This window comes from Muscardinus avellanarius (assembly GCF_963383645.1).
Source record: "Muscardinus avellanarius genome assembly, chromosome: 1".
NCBI lineage: Eukaryota > Metazoa > Chordata > Mammalia > Rodentia > Gliridae > Muscardinus > Muscardinus avellanarius.
The window spans coordinates 158,668,308-158,687,669 of NC_137786.1; the positions used below are offsets into that span (position 1 = coordinate 158,668,308).

At 42.3% G+C, this 19,362-nt stretch overlaps 1 protein-coding gene across 1 annotated transcript in view; it reads right to left on the reverse strand.

Annotated features, from left to right (window-relative positions):
* HEPHL1 (hephaestin like 1) overlaps positions 1-19,362 on the reverse strand; it is a gene marked incomplete at both ends in the record, with an annotated part of 85,937 nt that overhangs the window by 56,764 nt on the left and 9,811 nt on the right. The window contains one exon of the mRNA XM_080692610.1: positions 8,589-8,833. Within this exon, the coding sequence (XP_080548736.1) occupies positions 8,589-8,833 (245 nt within the window). The remainder of the gene's footprint in view (positions 1-8,588; positions 8,834-19,362) is intronic.

The window sequence follows — 19,362 nt, forward strand, 5'->3', positions numbered from 1 at the left end:
CTCAGTGAGGCAACTTGTACAAAGTGCTTTGCACAGAAACTGACACTTTAGAAATGTTCAAAATAAAGGCCTTTTGCCGTGATCAGAAAGATCTCAATCCACCTCACCTGACATCAAATAGGAGAAGGAAGGAGAACACTCCTTGAGGACTGCATTTTGCACTTATATAGATCTCATAAGAGACAGGGAGGGATGGTAAGCCTTTCTTCCTGCTTCCCAGTATCTTACAGTTGTGAAGGGCAGACCAGAATATGCATTTTGAACACATGGGACAACTGGAGGATAAAGCAGTGTGGTGTGTGAAATGTACTTTTGGGTCTAATTATGTAGCTCAGAGGAGATCTGTACCATACGAGGTGGAAGTTCTGCCATGGAGTGGGTAGGGCAGGTGGGCACAACAGCCTTGCTCTGTTTTATAGACTAAGATTACACTAGATGTCCAATTAAGGACAGTCCACTGCTAAAAAAAATAGTGTAGAAGGCAGGTGAACAGCCTGGACATGTTATAATGATCTTCACAATGCAGGTGGGATTTGAGGGTCCTTGAAGGACTAGGAGGAGCTGGGCTGTCACTGAGAAGAAGGCTGGAGGGCAGGACAGACAGGGAGAGGGACGTGCTGCACTCCAAGGCCACACACCATCGTGCATTTGCCTTTCATTCATTTGTTCATTCATTCAATATCCCACAACACGAGTTGGAGACAGGCCACAGGCTAATTAATTCATGAGGCACAAAACAAACAAACTCAAACAACACAGCGAGAGCCAGAACTGCTGAGGCAAGCCTAAGAAAAGACATGGCCAATAATCTAATGTTACCTCTTACACAAATTCTACCATGAAAACATGACTTGTTGTTTGGAGAAGGATGCCAGAAGAAAACGATGACAGGCAAGCCCTTACTCTGTGCTGAGTCTGGTAGATACTAGACACTTCTCCTCTTCAAACAACCCCATATGTAGGTATTCATATTGGCTTTATAGATTAAATTAACACTGCTTGTGGCGAAGTCAGGTTCAAATGTATTTGTGTTTGACTTCCCATCAAAATTACTGAGAACAGTATACAGTATACAGGCTTGTTTTTTACTTATTTATTTGCCTAACTTTCTTTTTCATTTCAACTTAATAACTTTAATTCAAAAAATATGAATCATTTTATAGTTTAAGTTTATATATTACATAATACTTAAAGGATAAAGTCAGAGATACCTACCTACACAGATAAAGTCAGAGAAAAACTAGAAAGAGGAAATAGGAAGTTGGGTGTAATGGTGCACATCTATAATTCTAGTACTTGAGAGGCAGAGACAGGTAGATCACAGGTTTGAGGCCAGCCTTGGCAACTTATTGAGGCCTGGCCCTCAGCAACTTAGTGAGACCCTGTTTTTTTTTTGTTTTGTTTTGTTTTTTTGGTGGTGCTGGGGATGGAACCCAGAGGCTTTTTACCTTCAGGCTACACTACCAGACCTGTTTTCTATTTTATTTTGAAACAGGGTCTCACTAAGTAGCTGAGGCTGGCTTCAAACCTGTTTGATCCTCCTGTCTCAGCCTCCCGAGATCTGGGATTACAAGCATGCGCCGCCACGCCCGGCTGTTTACAAATTTTTTTTTAATGGAATAGCACTGGGGTAATGTTGCTCAGAGGTAGAATGCCCCTGGGTTCAATACCCAGTAACAGAAAAAGGAGGGAATCAGGAAATAACTTCTTATAACCCTTCCATATTGAGTGTAGGTCTAAATTTCTGTTTATATTAAGGTCATATTGTTAGATATTGATTTAATGTATATTAGGTTAATATAATTGGGTGATATTGTTTCTTTGTTCATCAGAGGAAACTTATCAGTTCTTTAAGAGAGGTACATTTTGCTAGTCCTAAGTTGTAAGAGAGTATTTTCAAGAAAAGCATTATATACACAGTACTAAGTAATATAATGAATTATGTATTCAATATTTTTAAGAATGGTTTTCAAAAGATGTAAAACACTCTTCTTTTACATTGTTTCTCAATATGTTGTGAGAATATAACACTGAATAGTGTTTTGACAAAGTCATTTTTACCAAAGTTAATAAATGGTCTTACTTAATAAATGGTCTAAGCTGAAAGAGGAATAAAACTGAGTAAAAATAAGGCTACCCTACATCCATTAAACATGTTTTTAATTCCTCCTATCATCTGACCTTGCAGCAGCATAAGATGTCATTTCCACTCCCTCTCTCCTTAGGCAATCCTCTTCCTGACTCCTGCGGCATCGCTCTGTCCTCTTGGCCTCTCTTCAGTCCACTTTCCCCCCACATTTTCCAGTTACTCTGAGAAACCCTCCTTCCTTCCATGTCCAGTGCTTCCTCCGGTGGCCTCCATCTACACAGTTCCACTAATCAGCCATGCTCCAGTGGCTCCCACTTTTATACCCAGCCTGGTTGACACCTATAAGCTTTGCACTGATACTGTCCACTTGACACTTACACTTGCAGATCTCAATGCGGCATTTCCTGGTAGAATTTATGACCTCTCCTTTGCCAAGCCTGGTCCTCACCCATGGCTTCCTCCCCCAGCAAAATGCTCCATCAGGATTCAAAGCCACAAGTCAGAAGCAAAGGAAATATTCTTGGAGTCTTCCTCCTTCTCCTTCCCAACTTCCAAACCACCATGAGATCTTGTCCCTGCTTCTCCTCAAATTCATCCATTTCTGACAATGTTCTCCCATCACCACCCTCAACCAAACTGCTGTCACCTCTCACCTAGACTCCTGCAGTAACCTCCTAGCTGGCTTCCCTGAATCTCCAGCCTCTCCCATCTAGCTTCCAAGCTACAACAAGAGTGATATTCTCTAATCTCAAATATGATTACATTGTTCCCTGCATAAAATCATTCCATGGCTTTCCATCAGTATCAGGATGAAGGTAAAATGTGTTTACCAGGATTTCAAGTTCCAAATCCTGAACCCTTGGACTGAGTCAGTTTTCTAAACTGCATTCACACAGAGAGAAGGACAGCAGAGAGCTGGTGGTTAAGCTCACAACCACTGGAATCAGATTGCCTAGAATTAAATCCTATCTCCATCACTTGCTAGCAATGTGATCTGAAAACTTCCTTCTTTCCTATGAGTCTTAGCTTCTTTTCTGTAAGAGAATGATAAATATAATACCTACCTCATCGAATTGTTGAGGCTTATATTATATAATATCTATAAAGCACTCATCATGGTGCCTGGTATACAGTTAGATGATGATAATTACAACACCTATCTCATAGAGTTGTTAAGGCTTATATGATATCATATCTATAAAGAACTTGTCACAGTGCCTGGTTTATCTAGTAACTACTTCATAAACATTGGGTATTGTTTACCCATAGCACTTAAACACTTAAGTTTTCAATTATATATGTATATATATGTTTATGTTATGCATATACTCTATGTGGTTTGTGCATGCATAATTGCTTGATTAATTTCTACTTCTCATGTTAGACTGTAAGTTTCATGAAAACAAGTATTTTTTTTTTGGCTCGTGATTTATGTGCAGGACTACCTCAGGGCCTGGTGTGGTAGGTGCTCAATATGTATCTGTTGAATGAAATAAAAAATGAGTAAAATCACCTTGTATTGTCTTTTTACAAAGCCCCATGAATAAAATGAATGATTTGGAAGCTTTTGAATCTTTATATAGAAAGGGTGAAGGTCAGGAGTTGGGGAAGGGTGGGTAGCTAAAGGACTTGTCTTGAAGCTTCAATTGAGAGCACTAGTTTTGCTTTGATTATAAGATACAAATCAATAAAAATATCAATTTTTCTAGAGATTCTTTTATTTGAAATTTACTGAATTTTCTTTGTTTTGCATTATTATTGTTGTTGTCATCATTATTATTAGCAGAGCATGGTGGCTCACACCAGTAATCCCAGGATTTGGGAGACTGAGACAGGTAGATCACAAGTTTGAGGACAGCTTGAGCAAATAGTGAGGTTCTCATTAACCTAGCAAGAACCTATTTCAAAACAAAAATTAAAAATAAGGCCTGAGTCATAGCTTATGTACAGAATGTTCCTGGGTTCAATCCCCAGTACCAACAAAAAAAAACCACCCAAAAATATTATTATTAAGAGTTGCAAATGGCCATTATTGAATGAGGAGCTGGGGTGCCATACAAATCCTTGCCACTTTTTAAAATGAAGACTGTCATTCGAGATCCAAAATCAATGTGAATATAAAGTAAGAGAGTGATTTAGGGGTGGTAGCTTATTAATGGTTCTGAGAGCCATTCCCTCAAAAAAGAATTTGATAAAGATTTTGAATAATGGCAATATTAACTACATAAGAAAATAAATCACTATTCATTTGGTTGTATATATTCTAGGATTTGTGGGCTTTAAAAAATTATAATATATAATTTCTACCCACCAGATTTGAGAATTTTGAGGGTTAGGGGGTTTGGAGAAGAAACAGCTGGGTCATAAATGGTAGAAGATTACAGTATGCAATTTTTTAAAGGATAATGTGTCGATTTCTATGGAAAATATAAATATAACTAGAAATTTCACTCTAAAGAATTTATACTAAAGTTGGGCATGGTAGTGAACACCTGTAATCCAAAAACTCAGAAGACTGAGACAGGAGGATCATATGTTAAAGGATAGTTTCAGAAAGTAGTGAGACTCTCATCAGTCTAGCTAGACCTTGTTTCCAAATAAAAATAAAATAGAACTGGGGATATAGCTCAGAGGTTGAATGCCCCTGGGTTCACTCCCCAGTGACACACACACACACACACACACACACACACACACACAAGAATTTATACTAAAAACATACTTGAAAATGTTTTACAAAATATATAAACTGGAAACAATCTAAATAATTATACATTCATAGGGTAGAACACTGAATTAGCTACTTAAAAGGAGGTCTCTAGGTATGTACAAATACAAGAAAATCGCTAAGAATGTAAAAAGAACTGGGGTGAGGCCAGGCTTGATGGCGCACGCTTGTAATCCCTGCACTTGGGAGGCCGAGACAGGAGGATCGCACAGGTTCGAAGCCAGCCGCACTGGCTTAAGAGACCCTGTTTCCAAATTTTAAAAAAGTATAAAAATAGGTCTGGGAGCATAACCCGGAGGTAGAAGGGTTTCCAGGAACCCCAGTACCACACAAAAAAAAAAAGGACTGGGGTGTATCTCAGAGGTAGAATGATTCTGGGTTCAACCCAAGTATCTCCCACACCACACACACACACACACACACACACACACACACACACACACACACCTATGATAGCCATTTTGTTAAGATATGTTCTATGTATCAGAAAAATGGCATTGTTAATGTATTTATACCTAATTGAATAGCTACAAAATATAGGAATCAAAAGCTGTCCTTTTGAAAAAGACAAAGATAGCTCAACAATAACTATAGACTTTAGTACCCCCACTCTCAATAACTATTAAGATAACTAGACAGAAAATCAACAAGGATATACAAGACTTGAACAACACTATCAGCTAAATCTACTTGACTGACATCTATAGAATGTTCTACCCAAGAACTACAGAATACACTTTTTTTTTGTACTGGAAATTGAACCCAGGGTGTTCTGCCTCTGAGTTACATTCTCAGCCCTAATATATATATATATATATATATATATATATATATATATATATATTTTTTTTTTTTTTTTTTTTAATTTTGAACCAAGATCTCACTAAGTTGCTGAGGGCTCATTAAGTTGCTAAAACTGGCCTCAGACTTTGAGATTCTCCTGTCTTGGTTTTCCAAGTGCTGGGATTACAGGCATACACTACCCCCAGCTAAAAATATACTTCTTTACAAGAGTACATATACCATTCTCTAGGATAGATAATATGCTAGGCATAAAGTGAGTCTCAAATTTAAAAGGATTGATATACAAAATATGTTTTCCAATCACAATGAATTATAAAACATTGACTACTAAAAAAGTTTTTATCAAGGCAATAAGATAAAAATCAATACACAAAAATCAATTGTATTTTTATACTCTAGCAACAAACAATGCAAAATAAAATTTAAAAGACTATGTCATTCACAGCAGCATCAGAAAGAATAAAATACTCTGGAATAGATTTAACAAAAGAAATGCAAATCCATGACACTAAAATCTAAAAACTGAAAAATTGTTGTGAAACATTAAAGATTCAAGCTCCGTGCTCATTTTATGGATTGGAAGACTTAGTGCTTTCAAGATATCAATTTGCTTTTAAAATGAAGATTGCAATTTCCCCACAGTCGATCAATAAAGTCAGTGTAATGTCTATCAATCCCTACCACCTAGCAAGATTAAGGAGTCAAGGCCTCATGGTTGCCTGCTAAGATTCATACACAGGAAGGGGAGAGCCCAAGAGCAGTGTGGAGCGGTGGGGACAGTCTCAGAACAGGATGAAGAGTGGGTGAGAGCCAGCTAGAAGAACTCTCTGTGTCTTGACTTCTTACTTACATGCTGTTGGGCTAGATCTGAGAGGTTAAAAGTGTTGAAAGAATGCTGAGCACATGCTAAGCCCTGGGCTGGGCACAGGGGATCATGCCCAGCTCTATCTAGAATGGTTTCTGCTCCTGGAAACATGCAATTCAATGTAGAGACAGATACAAGCAGGGAATCAAACAGAAAAGTCCCTTTTACTAGCCAGGCATGGTGGTGCATGCTTATAATCTCAGTACTTGGGAGGCTGAGCCAGGAGGATTGCACAGGTTCAAAGCCAGCCTCAGCTACTAAGTGAGGCTTTCAGCAACTTAGTGAGACCCTGTTTCAAAATAAAATATAAAATAGGACAGGGGCATACCCTGGAGGTAGAGGTCCCTGGGTTCCATCCCCAGGACCATAAAAAAGTCCCTTTTACTTTATCAGTTTTGATAAGTACTATTAGATAAACCAATGGGCTCCTAACATGGGAGAAACATTCTTGAGATAGGATGAAGAAAAGTCTTCTTGGGTAAGTGTATGTAAGGCAGTCCAAATTTAGGGGCCATGGATGGTTTTAGGGGCTCTGAGAATCCCTTACAATTGAGTTAAAAATTTTTGTGCATACACATATGTTTCTGATGCAAGGGCTCATGGCTTTCAATAGATGCTCAAAAGAAACTGACACACCATGTTCATAGTAGTGTGATGGACACACTGTCTCAACACAGCTTTACTTTCTACCTGCAGCATAAATCATACTTTTACAAATCATATTCAATAAAAGACATAAAAATCATCCCTTATATTTACAGAACTTTCTAAAGTTTACCTGGTATGATTTCATGTGGGCATCATCAGCCACTAAGAACTACTGAGTTCTTGCTACACTCCAATTGGAGGGATAGGGCTGAAAACAAGTATTGGGCTGGAGATGAAATGTCCTGTTCATCATGAGAGTGCTCTCCTCTGGATGCTTACACACCTGGTGGAGGCAGCCTCAAGCAGGTTTGGCTGCCTTGGGACAAGGGTTAGTACCCCGCAGCTCCTCCTTGATGATAAGGTGGGTTGCATCAGAGTTAATGGTACTGTGCCTGACACATTCCCCAGAGGCAGTCACCTAGCAGGTGTAACATCATTCAACACATCCCACCTGGTGATGAGCAAGACCGCAATGTGGGGCACTGCTAAAGTTTAGATCTAAAAGGTTCGCCGAATGTTAATGGCTTGTTCTCCAGAGTAGTGCTATTTAGGGGTCCCTGGCCCCTTCCTCTCTCTTTTTGCTTTCAGGGCATGCGGTGAACAGTTTTTGCACAATCCTGATCTGATGTGCTCCCTTTCCCAGGCCCAAAGGCAATGAGACCAACTGATCGTGGACTGAAACTGTCAGAACTATGAGTCAACATAAACCTTTTCTCTTTATAAGTTGATCTATCATAAGGATTTATTATAGTGATGGAAAGCTAAATAACACAAGTGCAAAATAGTACTTCCAATTTCTTTGTTTGTTTTTGTTTTTGGTGGTACTGGGGTTCCTGGAAACCCTTCTACCTTCGGGCTACACTCCCAGACCTATTTTTTTTATATAATTTTATTTGGAAACAGGGTATCTAAGCCAGTAAGGCTGGCTTTTAACCTGCGCTCTCCTCCTGTCTCTGCCTTCCAAGCGCGAGGATCACAAGCGTGCGCCATCACACCCGGCAGTACTTCCAATTTCTGAGAAATATTTCTATCTCAAAAGTCTAAGAATGTTGTTTAAATTTTTTTTAGTTCAAAAGGAATCCAGAATCCTATTGAAACCCTTGAAGTACACTCAAGAAAGACAAGGCTGTTTCACAAAGGAACACCAATGATGGCCGCCCAGAGTGGAAGTAGGAGGTCATCATACTGAGCCCGCTGCCATCAGCCGGGCTGTGACTGGTGACAGGCACGGGCTGCTCTTAAATCTCAGCTGAGTGGCACTGGAGCTCCACACCGAGCTCTGTGCCAACATGAAGAAGAACAAGAAAGAAGGGATGGAAGGGAAAAGAGGAAAGAGAAAGGAAAACAAATGGATGGAGATAAGGAGAGGAGAGAGGGAAAAGAAGACCTGTGTAATTGTGTTTTAACTGTAACTGACAATTACCTTTCCTCTGAAATAGAAACGTGACATTTACCTTCTGAGTCTTTATTGTAGAAAACGCCATGGGGATGCAGAGAGTAAGGCCGGGAAGCAAAGTTCTTTAAATGAATGACGATCACATCACCCACTTCGGCCCTCAAGATGGGGCCCAGGAATCCCAGCCAGGGAGGTTTGGGGATCTCTGTGGAATAGGTTTCATCTGTGTAGTGTCTGTAAACAGCCTTTTTGTAAATACCGCCTATCCTGTTGGGTCCTCTTTCGAGAAATAGGGTTGCAAGTCTGAAAGGAAGAAGGAACGTTGTTTATAATTGAGATTAAAAGAGAAATCCTAATAGTTTACCTTTCAAAGTTTGTAAAATATTTGTATGTATGATTTCATTTGGTGTTCACCATCAACTGTATAGTCATGATAGAGCTGGTAAGATTATCCTTAATTTACAAATGTGGAAACAAAGTCAACTAGTTAAACGACAAACTAAAATGCGCAAGTAACATTCACAACCAAATTAAACCCAAAGGCCTCCAAAGTCACTCCACTCATTTACCCCCTTCTCTCAGCAGGTTCCCCTTCGGTTTCTCATTCAGCAAACACTTATTATGCACTTACTGCATCCACAGTACTTTGCTAGGTGTTGTGGATGGATACAGAGTTTTTAATCTAATAATAGGAAAATTAAGTATCCATAGAGATATTTAAGTGATTGAGTCCAAACTGAACGAGACAACAGACACTACTTTTCTAGAAATGCAATGGTTTGAAGATGAAAAATATCGCTGTGGATAGGAGAAATTTAAAAATAACCCATGCCAGGCGTGGTGGTGCACGCTTATAATCCTAGCATTTGGGAGGCTGAGACAGGAGGATCAGAGTTCGCGGACAGCCTTAGCTACATAGCGAGGCCCTGAGCAACTCAGTGAGACCTTATTTCAAAAAATAAAAAGAGCCGGCGTGGTGGCACACGCTTGTAATCCCCGCCCTTGGGAGACGGAGACAGGAGGATCATGCTGGTTCGAAGCCAGCCTCGCTGGCTTAAGAGACCCTGTTTCCAAATAAAAATATAAAAAATAGGTGTCTGGGAGTATAGCCCAGAGGTAGAAGGGTTTCCAGGAAGCCCAGTACCAAAAAACAAAACAAAACAAAAAATTAAAAAGAATAAAAAATAGGACTGGGGATATAGTTTAGAGGTAGAATGCCCCTGGGTTCCATCCCCAGTACCTCAAAAAAAAAAAAAAATTCCATGATAATGAGGGAACTAGGGAATGGACTTGGACGACAAAGGGGAGAGGGAGGACCCTAAGCAAGGGCAATGCGGGTAGCCAGAAGGAGGGCACGCACTTGACAAGGAGGCAGGCTGGAGGCTGGGCGCAGACCTGAGAAGGTGAGGAGTGGGCTGTGCTGGGGGTGAACTCTGGGGGTGGACTGATCATGAATTTCAATTCCAATTTGAAGACTTTAGAATCGATGGTTGCCATACCTGTAATTCCAGAACTTGGAAGGCAGAAGCAAGGATTGTACTTTTGGGACCAGACTCGACAACTTAGTGAGGCCCTCAGCAATATAGGGAGAACTTGTTTAAAATTTAAAAAAGGACAAGGGGTGTATCTCAGAGGTCAGAGGTAGAGTACCCCTGGGTTCAGTCGCTAGTAACACACACACACACACACACACACACACACACACACACACGCACGCACAGGCACACAATTGAGCCCGGAAACACTAATATTTTTCATAAAATGGGTGACATGATAGCTGGCACATAAGGGCCATTCTTTTGGTGGCAGCGTGTGAATTTTAGAAGATCCAGGAAAGGGAAGAGCAAATCCAAGGGTCAAGAGAGACTCTTAGCAGACTGGAAGGAGTGGTACATTAGAAAGAAAGAAATAGATATGGAAAACATTGAATTCTAAGGCTGGATGTGACATGAGGCCCTCTTGAGGGATGAAGGGGGGGGGACTCAGTTGCTGGGGTCCAGCAGCCCAAGATAACAGCAACACTGGTGACACCGCTTCAGGGTGGCCATATCAGCTTCTCCTGGGATGGTGAAGCCCCTTTCCCACTCAGTCTTTAGGCTTAGCACGGAGCTCCAACAGCAGAAGTACCAGCTTCTGCTTGAACAAAACCACCACCACTTCCAGGTGCTGCTATCCCCAGTAGCTATGTGCTTCCCAGGAGCAAGAGGCCAAGTCCCACTCCAAGACACATTCCTGCAAGCAAATGCAAGTGATGGATTCCTGCTCATTCAACAAATATTATGTCAAGCCCCGCGCTCAGTACTAGGGATATAGGGGGAAAAAGGACCAAATGCCTGCCTCGTAGTAGCTCCCTCTCTGAAAGAGATACTTGTGAGAACACTGATTATGTTTTGGGCCTCTACTCTGGAATAGAAGACAGACAGGTCAGAGGAGGTTTCTTACAGAAAGCAATGCCTAAATGTGCTGCCAAAGAACAAAGAGAAATTGCCTAGGCAAAGAGGATGGCTGATGCATTGAGCATTTTGGAGTTCTGGCAATGCAGCATCTGTGTTCCATCCTTTGGTCTAAGAGCACACCTTCCTCATTCTCATCCTTTGTGCTTTGAAAGGGGCTCCAGCTCCACTGATGGAGAAGTGACCCAGTCTAACCTGTGAGTGTACCCCGCTTCCCCAGTGCAGCATTGTCAGGGCAGGACTTGTGATCCTGACCTGGCTAGTTGGTGTCATCGTCTACCATCCAGCCCACCCTGGACCACAGAGATCAGTTGAGGAGCAGGGCAGAGCAGCCAGCTATCTCAATATAAGGGAGTCCATCGATGGGAGGGACTTCCTTATTGTGTGCCTGAGGACGTGGATCTAGATCAGCTTCTAGGAGGATGTGGATCTAGATCTAGAGCTTCTACAAACTATAGGGCTGGTCAAACACAACATCTGTCTGAGCTGTTTGTGTTCTCTCCCCCTCTCTCCTCCCTCTGTGCTGGGATCAAACCCAGGGACATTCTACCTCTGAACTACACCCCTAGCCCTTTTTTATTTTATTTTGAAACAGAATGTCATTAAGTTGCCAAAGACCTTGTGGAGTTGTTCTGAAGGTTGGCCTGGAACCTGCAATCTCCCTGTCTCAACTTTCCAAGTACAAGGATTACAGGCGTGGACCACCACACTCTGCTTGTTTGGTTTTTCTTTTCTTTTCTTTTCTTTTCTTTTCTTTTCTTTCTTTCTTTCTTTTTTATTGTGGTACTAGGGATGGAACCTAGGGGCATTCTACCTCTGAGCTACACCCCCAGCCCTATATTTTATTCCTTATTTTGATACAGGGTCTCACTGAGTTGCAAAAGGCCTAAGTAGCTGAGGCTGTTCTAGAACCGCGATCCTCCTGTCTCAGCCTCCCAAATGCTGGGATTACAAATGTGTATCACCTCGCGCAGCTGGGTTTTTTAATTGCTTAAATTTTGTTATTCACGTCTTCCTCCTAATGGATTCCAGTTGCTTCCTTCATCATGACTATTTATAACTATTCCTCTTCATTCTTCCCTTTCCCATTTCTTATACCTTTATTTTATTTCATTCCTTTCTAATAATTCAATCATTCATCTAATTCATTCCCAAAAAATGTGACAATTACCTTTCAGGTATTATTCAGCATTTCTGTTTTCTATTTCTCCATGTCCATAGACCTTTTCTGGTATTTGTTTTTTCTTTTCCAGTTCTTTCGAACAGAAACCTATCCCAGACTTTCCCAAAGAATATAGCCCAATGTCTCTAACAGAATGATCAGGCAGTACACTCTGGGCTAGAATGAGCAATTCATGTAGTTCTGTTTATTCCTGGCCTGCAATGAGTGTTCTGACAATTCCAGATGATAAGACTAGTTGGATCTTAAAAACCCTAAAAGATCTGTTCTATGGCATAACAGCCTAAAGGCTCATGATATGACTTACGTCACTCATAACTCAAGTCTAGGTTCTTCCAGAGTACCCTGTACAGTTCTTCCTAACCCTACCCCTCTCAGCATACAATCCCCTTAACACTTTTCTCTGCTCTCTGATTCCAGCACTTGTCCCAAGCCCCAGCCTCAGACATTAACAAATGTAAACTAGATTCTGCAATGTTCCCATGCTGTCCAAACATAGAACCAGGGACAGTGTTCCTCTGGAGATAGACATGTTTCTTGGACCAAATTATATAAAGTCTATAACCCTGTGTGACTATGTCCCTACAATGGGACAAGCCTTAAAGACACATGACCACTCTGGATGGGAACCAGAAAAGGCCCTGCCTTGTAACAGGCTCCACCTGCCTATCAGCACATGTGACTCCTCTGAGAACACTCCAATGGATCCCACATGCATCTCTTCTGTTTCCATCCTGTAATAAGCTTGAAATTCATTCCAGTGACTTCCAGCAGGGACACATAAAGAATTTATGGCATGCAGGGTGCTGGGCTAGATGTTTTAGATACAAAAACGCACATGATTGAGCCCCAAATAAGCCTTTTCTTCCCTAAGTGCTGGGGATTGAACACAGGGGTGTTCTACCTCCATACTATACCCCCAGCCCTATTTTATTTTTATTTGAAAACAGGGTCTTGATAAATTGCTTAGGCTGGATTTGAACCAGTGAGTCTCCTGTCTCAGTCTTCCAAGTACTGGGATTACAGGTATATACCACCATGCCTGGTCTGAGCAAGTATGTTTATAATCATGAGGGAGAGACAAAGACATTGATACTTACACAAAAGAAACAGCTAAGAACTATAAGGGTAGAATAATGTGTTGTGGAGAATTTAGGAGACGTCTGGCAGTTAAGTGTCATGGCTTGGGGACTACGAGGTCAGCCTAGGACTCACAGCAGCTTTGTACAGCCAGAAAACTTGATGGGAATGTGGGAAAAATTTAGCACTGCATTAAAACATCCAGATATAATTTTATCTGTAATTAAGAGTGTCTGAGGTTTTGAGCAGAGAAGTTGACAGATCTGTGTTTCAGGAAGTCAGTTTGGGCAGGATCCCCTATCTGGCTCCCCTGCCCCATACCTATATGCCCAATTTGTGTTTTCTGTCTTCTTTCTGCTCACTGGATTACTAAACCACTGTGGATGTACAGCTTATCCAAACTCTGTATAACTTCATGTCTGATTTGAAGGATTTTATTTCTTGGCATATGATTAAACTGAGTCTCCCACTCCCAGGGACTCAGATGTGGCATCCCCTTGCCTAGCCTGGTCTGGGTGTTTGGCAAAGTTCTCTGTCTCCTTCTACTTCAATGGTCATCTTCTCCTAATTCCTCTCCCTTCTTTCTGGGTCATATCTAAGCAAAGGCATTCCTTTGTTGATGTGGCCATACCAGGTCTGATGGCCTTGGTGCTAACAAATGGATTTTCAATTCCCAATCACTAAGGTTGGGAAAAGCATCAAAGACACAACAGCTAAAGAGATTTTTTTTTCAGGGTTTCATCATCATTTCCTCAAAGAGATTATCAAATGTTAGTGCCCCAGTGACTCAGATTCAAGCGCCTAAGCAGTTCCTCCTATAAAGTTCCCCCACGGTCTCTATTACAAGAAGGCATTGCTACCCTGACAGGTGCTGCCCGATTGGGGTCCAATTGACTCTGCGTCCATTGCCTCTGATGACAGAGTTAAAGGTCAGTTCTATCAAGTAACCCAGAATCCGTCCTGCAATGGAGTAGAAGACAGGAAAGTTCCTAGATTGTAGAGGAACCATTAGAGGAAATGGAGGAGAGGGCACCTGAGTTAAGCTGGGGAGGATTACGACGTTCAAATCAAAGCAGTAGAAGTCCTTGGGAGTAATCTGTCCCAGCTTTCCTTTCCAGCTTCATTTCATTTCTCGGTCCCAACACCCAGGTCCTCACACTTTTCCATCCTTCTTGGAACACGCCATGTCTTTCAGCATTCCAAGACTCCCACACATTCTTTTTTCCATGTCTCATTTGCCTTCCCCATTCTCCACCTGCCAAGCATCCTTCAGGATCACCTCAAATTCTTCCTCTTCTCCTCCTCTCTACAAACTCAATGCTCTGATTATACCCTAGTGGTAGCACTGTCCAAAATACGTTAAGATATGTATGTCTCACCAGGTGTTGTGACACATACCTGTAATCTTAGTACTTGGGAGGCTGAGACAAGAGGATTGAAGGTTCCTCCTGAGGAACCAAGGGGCTAGGCTCAGCAATTTTGTGAGACTCTCAGCAACCCTTTTTAAAAATAAAATAGGACGCCGGGTATGGTGCACGCTTATAATCCCCGTGCTTGGGAGGCAGAGACAGGAGAATTGCGCAGGTCCGAAGCCAGCCACGCTGGCTTAAGAGACCCTGTTTCCAAATAAAAATATAAAAATAGGTCTGGGAGTGTAGCCTGGAGGCAGAAGGGCTTCCAGGAACCCTAGTACCACCAACAAACAAACAAAATAAAATAAAATAAAATAAAATAAAATAAAATAAAATAAAATAAAATAAAATAGGGATGGGAGTATAGCTTCAAGGTAGAATAAGTAGAATACTCCTGGGGCTAATCCCCAACACCCCTCCCCGACTACACACATAAAAAGATATGTACAGCTCTGGCTTGTGAGTTCACGGAAACCAAAAACTCCTTCAAAAATATTCTTATTCATAACGCCTCACCTAATTTCCTGTTTCCTAATGCCTAATTTCCTATTCCAATTGCTAGAAAGAGTTGATGCTTAAAGGAGTCTAAAGCCATAATTTTGCTCCCAAACCAGCAAGCTAAAGCCAGCAGTTTTGCAAACTACTTTTGCAGAAAAGCATATGTTGTCACGTGTGATTTTGAATATCCTCTAGGCCCAGGATGACAAATACATTTCACCTTGTGCCCCAGATCTGATTGGTTGGTAGTGACTACTTAGAAAAGGAGTCAAGGTTGAGCTCATCTCCATAGGAAGAATGTCACGCTCCACACAAGTGTATTTGGGGAAGTGAGGCAGCTGAACACGTAGCTGTTTTCTCTCTGTGTGCAGACCACCAGTCCACAAGTACTCCAAGGTCTTTGGGAGCTGCCCTCTCCATAACTGCATGACATAATGCCTCGCTACTGGCAGAACTCACATTCTAGTGCAATGGCTGGGCCGTAACCCACCCACGTCCATTTACTAGGTCCCCCTTGTAACCAAACTACACAAGGCATTCATTCATCCAACGCTGCCTGGCTCTAGGGTACAGTTTGTGGCCATCAGAAACCACTCAGTGACTCAGACAGTCAAGGTCACATGTTTTCTCTCATATGTGGAAGCTCAAGAGAAAATAGAAAACAAAAGGGACTTCAGATAAATGAGGAGAGAGACCAGTAGTAGACTAGTGGGAGTGGCTTGGGACAGGGAGGAAGGGGGAAAGGAGGTCGAAGAAGGAAATCGTGCAAATGTTTGTCCATACATGAAGGTATCACTACCAATCTCACTAAATGTATGGGGAGGGAGGAGAGGGGAAAGAAGTAGGATACCAAAGGAAATACACCAAGTGCTGCATGCATGTATGTTTGATCACTTTGAACCTCATTGTAATGTAGAAAGAAAGAAAGAAAGAAAGAAAGAAAGAAAGAAAGAAAGAAAGAAAGAAAGAGTAAACTTCCAGTGAATATGTTGCAGAACAGGTGACCTTCACCTTGCTGGGTTTGTCTTCCAGAGATTGCTACTTTCCAGAGACCCACTGATAAGTAGGGTTTATAGCTGCTTTGCCTTTTTGTAATTCATAAACAGAAGTGTACAGAACCACAAAATGTAAAAGAAAAGCATTTAAACACAGTATAGAATGTTTTAAAATTAAGCTAAAGAGTAATATTCTCTCTCTCTCTCTCTCTCTCTCTCTCTCTCTCTCTCTCTCTCTCTCTCTCTCTGTGTGTGTGCTAGGGATTGAATCCAGGGGGATTCCTCTGAGTCACATCCCCAGTCTGATTTTTTAATTCTGTATTTTGAAATAGGGTCTCACTAAGTTGTGGAAGGCCTCATTAAGTAGCTAAGGCTAACTTCGAAATGAGATCCTCCTGTCTCAGCCTCGCAAGTACTGGGATTACAAGCGTGCGCTACCACACCTGGCTCACTTCCTCTCTTTCTAACCATCTGAGCCATTCAGCTTTCCCCAGGACACCTAATATGGTCATTTGACAGGTCAAACTCAACACAGCAACACAGCCTCCCCCACCATTTGTGTGTGTGTGTGTGTGTTACTCGGGATTGAACCAGAGACACTAAGTCCTTTTTTTAAAAAACAGGGTTACACTAAGTTGCTGAGACTGGCCTCAAACCTGTCATCCTTTTGTCTCAGCCTCCCAAGTACTCAGATTATAGGCATGTGCCACTATGCCTAGCTAAAAAGTCCCAAAGCAACATAGCTGACCTCCACCTCAGAGGCTGAGAACCTTCAGGAGCCCTCAACTGAGCAGACAGATGAAGGATTGGAGGGGATGGCTCTCCCCTCTAATGGGCCTAAAATATCACCAGGGACCTGGAGAATCATGGGGGCTGAGGTGAAAAACTCACTGGAAATTATTTTGAAGGTGAAGAAAACTGAAACTCCTAGAACTTTTCAAGCATGAATATTATATGAGGTTGCAAAGAAAGCTCGAGATGGGGTTTGAGAAGTGGCTGAGGAGACCCCAAGGATTGTACTCCAGTAATAACAAACTGTCATTAAAGTCTCTCTTGAGAAAAACTGACTGGCCCAGTGGACCATAGGGTAAGTTTCTTCTTGCTGCCTCTAAAGAGAGATTGAGAGTTGCCACCACTAGGTCACTTATCCTCTCCTCTCCTCTCCTCTCCTCTCCTCTCCTCTCCTCTCCTCTCCTTTCCTCTCCTCCAGTTAAAGTAGTTTTACATGCATCAATTGAATGAGAAAATGAATTTATCTGCCCAGAGCCTCAGATCACTAACATGCCCAGGCTGCTGGCCCTGTGTCAGCCCTGCCTGCCCTTGATGTGGAGTCAGTGGGGGAGGGGACTGGGATGAAGGGGGAGCCATGGATTCAGGCCCTTGTGGAAGAGCCAGGATATGCCCAGGCCAGATTCCTAGGAGCTGCAAAGCTCTCCCCCAACCCCAGCCTCCTGGGCTCAGCTTCCAATCTGGATAATGGAACCAACAAAACAGGAATCGTGATAAAATGGTCAGAGAATAATTGTGATAGTGCAAGTGTGAAAAGACAGAAATGTTCTTCGACTGTCAAGTAATAATTTCACACATAGCTGGCATGATGGCACATGCTTATACTCCCAGTACTTGGGAGGATCGCAGATTCAAGGACAGCCTCAGAAAATAGTGAGGCTCTTATCACCCTGGTGAGACCCTGTTTCAAAAAAAAAAAAAAAATAGGGCTTGCTGTAGCTCAGAGGGAGAATACCCCCTGAGTTCAATCCCCAGTATCATACACAAAAAAAGGCAAATAATACTGGCATATTTGCGCCATCTAAGTGCTAATACAGACTGATTACCAAGATACCAATGAAAAAAGCACATGCAGAGCAGCATGCAAAGTATGATCCATTTGTGCTGGTTTTAAAACAATATATACATATGTATTTGCAAAAGCATTTGAAAGCCATAAAAGTGCATCCTCCGGGCCACAGGACTGAGGCCAAAGGCAGGAGGGAAAAGGGATCTGTTAACTCTTATTTATCCTCTTTTATACTGTGTTTACTCTGTACCTAAGTCCCTATGCATTTACTTTTAAAACAATTAAGAAAGAGCTCATATTTTATTTAGAAAAGAAGGCCCAGGCTGTGTGGCTACTGGGGTGCCAGCATTGTCTTGCACACCTTCTAACCTCCAAATACACAGCTGCTGCCACAAAGCGTGTTGGAGTCAGTCCTCCTTCTATGCCAGGGGACTGGTCTCCTGAGCAGGGAGCTCAGCGCCTGCTCACTGAGTTGGACGGAAGAGAATTTGCCAAGCCTTTGGCTTGCTGAGTCTTCTCTCTCAGGCTTTGGGACACAGGTCCTGGCCCCATCTGTGCATGTTCTGGGTCCTACTGGCTGAGCCTGCATGTGTACACCCAGGAGTAAGAGCAGGCCCTCTTCTGCTCTAGGAGGCAGGGGCCTATGTATTCCCCTGTGCAAGAGAGTGGGACTCCTGATTCTGGACATTTATCAGCCCACTTTCAGCTCAGGGCAGTCATGCACCACATTCTAGCCAATAAAAGATAGACAGATGCACTCAGTGGTATTTCTGTGGATGCAGCTGCCAGAGTCCTTTTTGTCCTTTGCTCTTATTCTTACTCTACCTGAAATGAAGACCTGACGACTGGAGCTCCAGGAGCCATTTTGATGCAATGAGGAAGAGGGTCATACCCTAGGGACAGTCAGTTGGAATGCCAAGAGGGACCTGAGACCCTGGTGATTGCCAACCTGTGGATCCCGTTTGTATAAGAAAAGAAAAACAGGAAAGAAAGAGAAAAAAAAACAGAAAAAAATTTCTAATATATTTAAACCAATCATTTTCATGCTTCTGTTAATTAACTAGCAGATGAGCACCACTCTTGATTGAACAGGCTGCTCAGAAGGAAGAGGAGGAGGAAAAGCAAGAAGAAATGAGTCATCCATAAGCTGCCTAAGGAGCGCCAGAGCAGGCAGCACAGGATCACCGATGAGGCAGCACCAGGGCAAGGATTAGATCTAGGTCCCCTGACGTGCTGTCTGGGCTCGGCCTGATGGGGCCTTGACACTCCAACAGGCTCTGCAGGGTAGACCCTCCACACTCCTCTATCCTGTTCTCCCAACCTACACATATACACACACACACACACGCTCAGCAGGCGTGCCACACCTTGCATACATACTGCTGTTTTTAATCTGCTAAAAGGTCCTGACCCCAC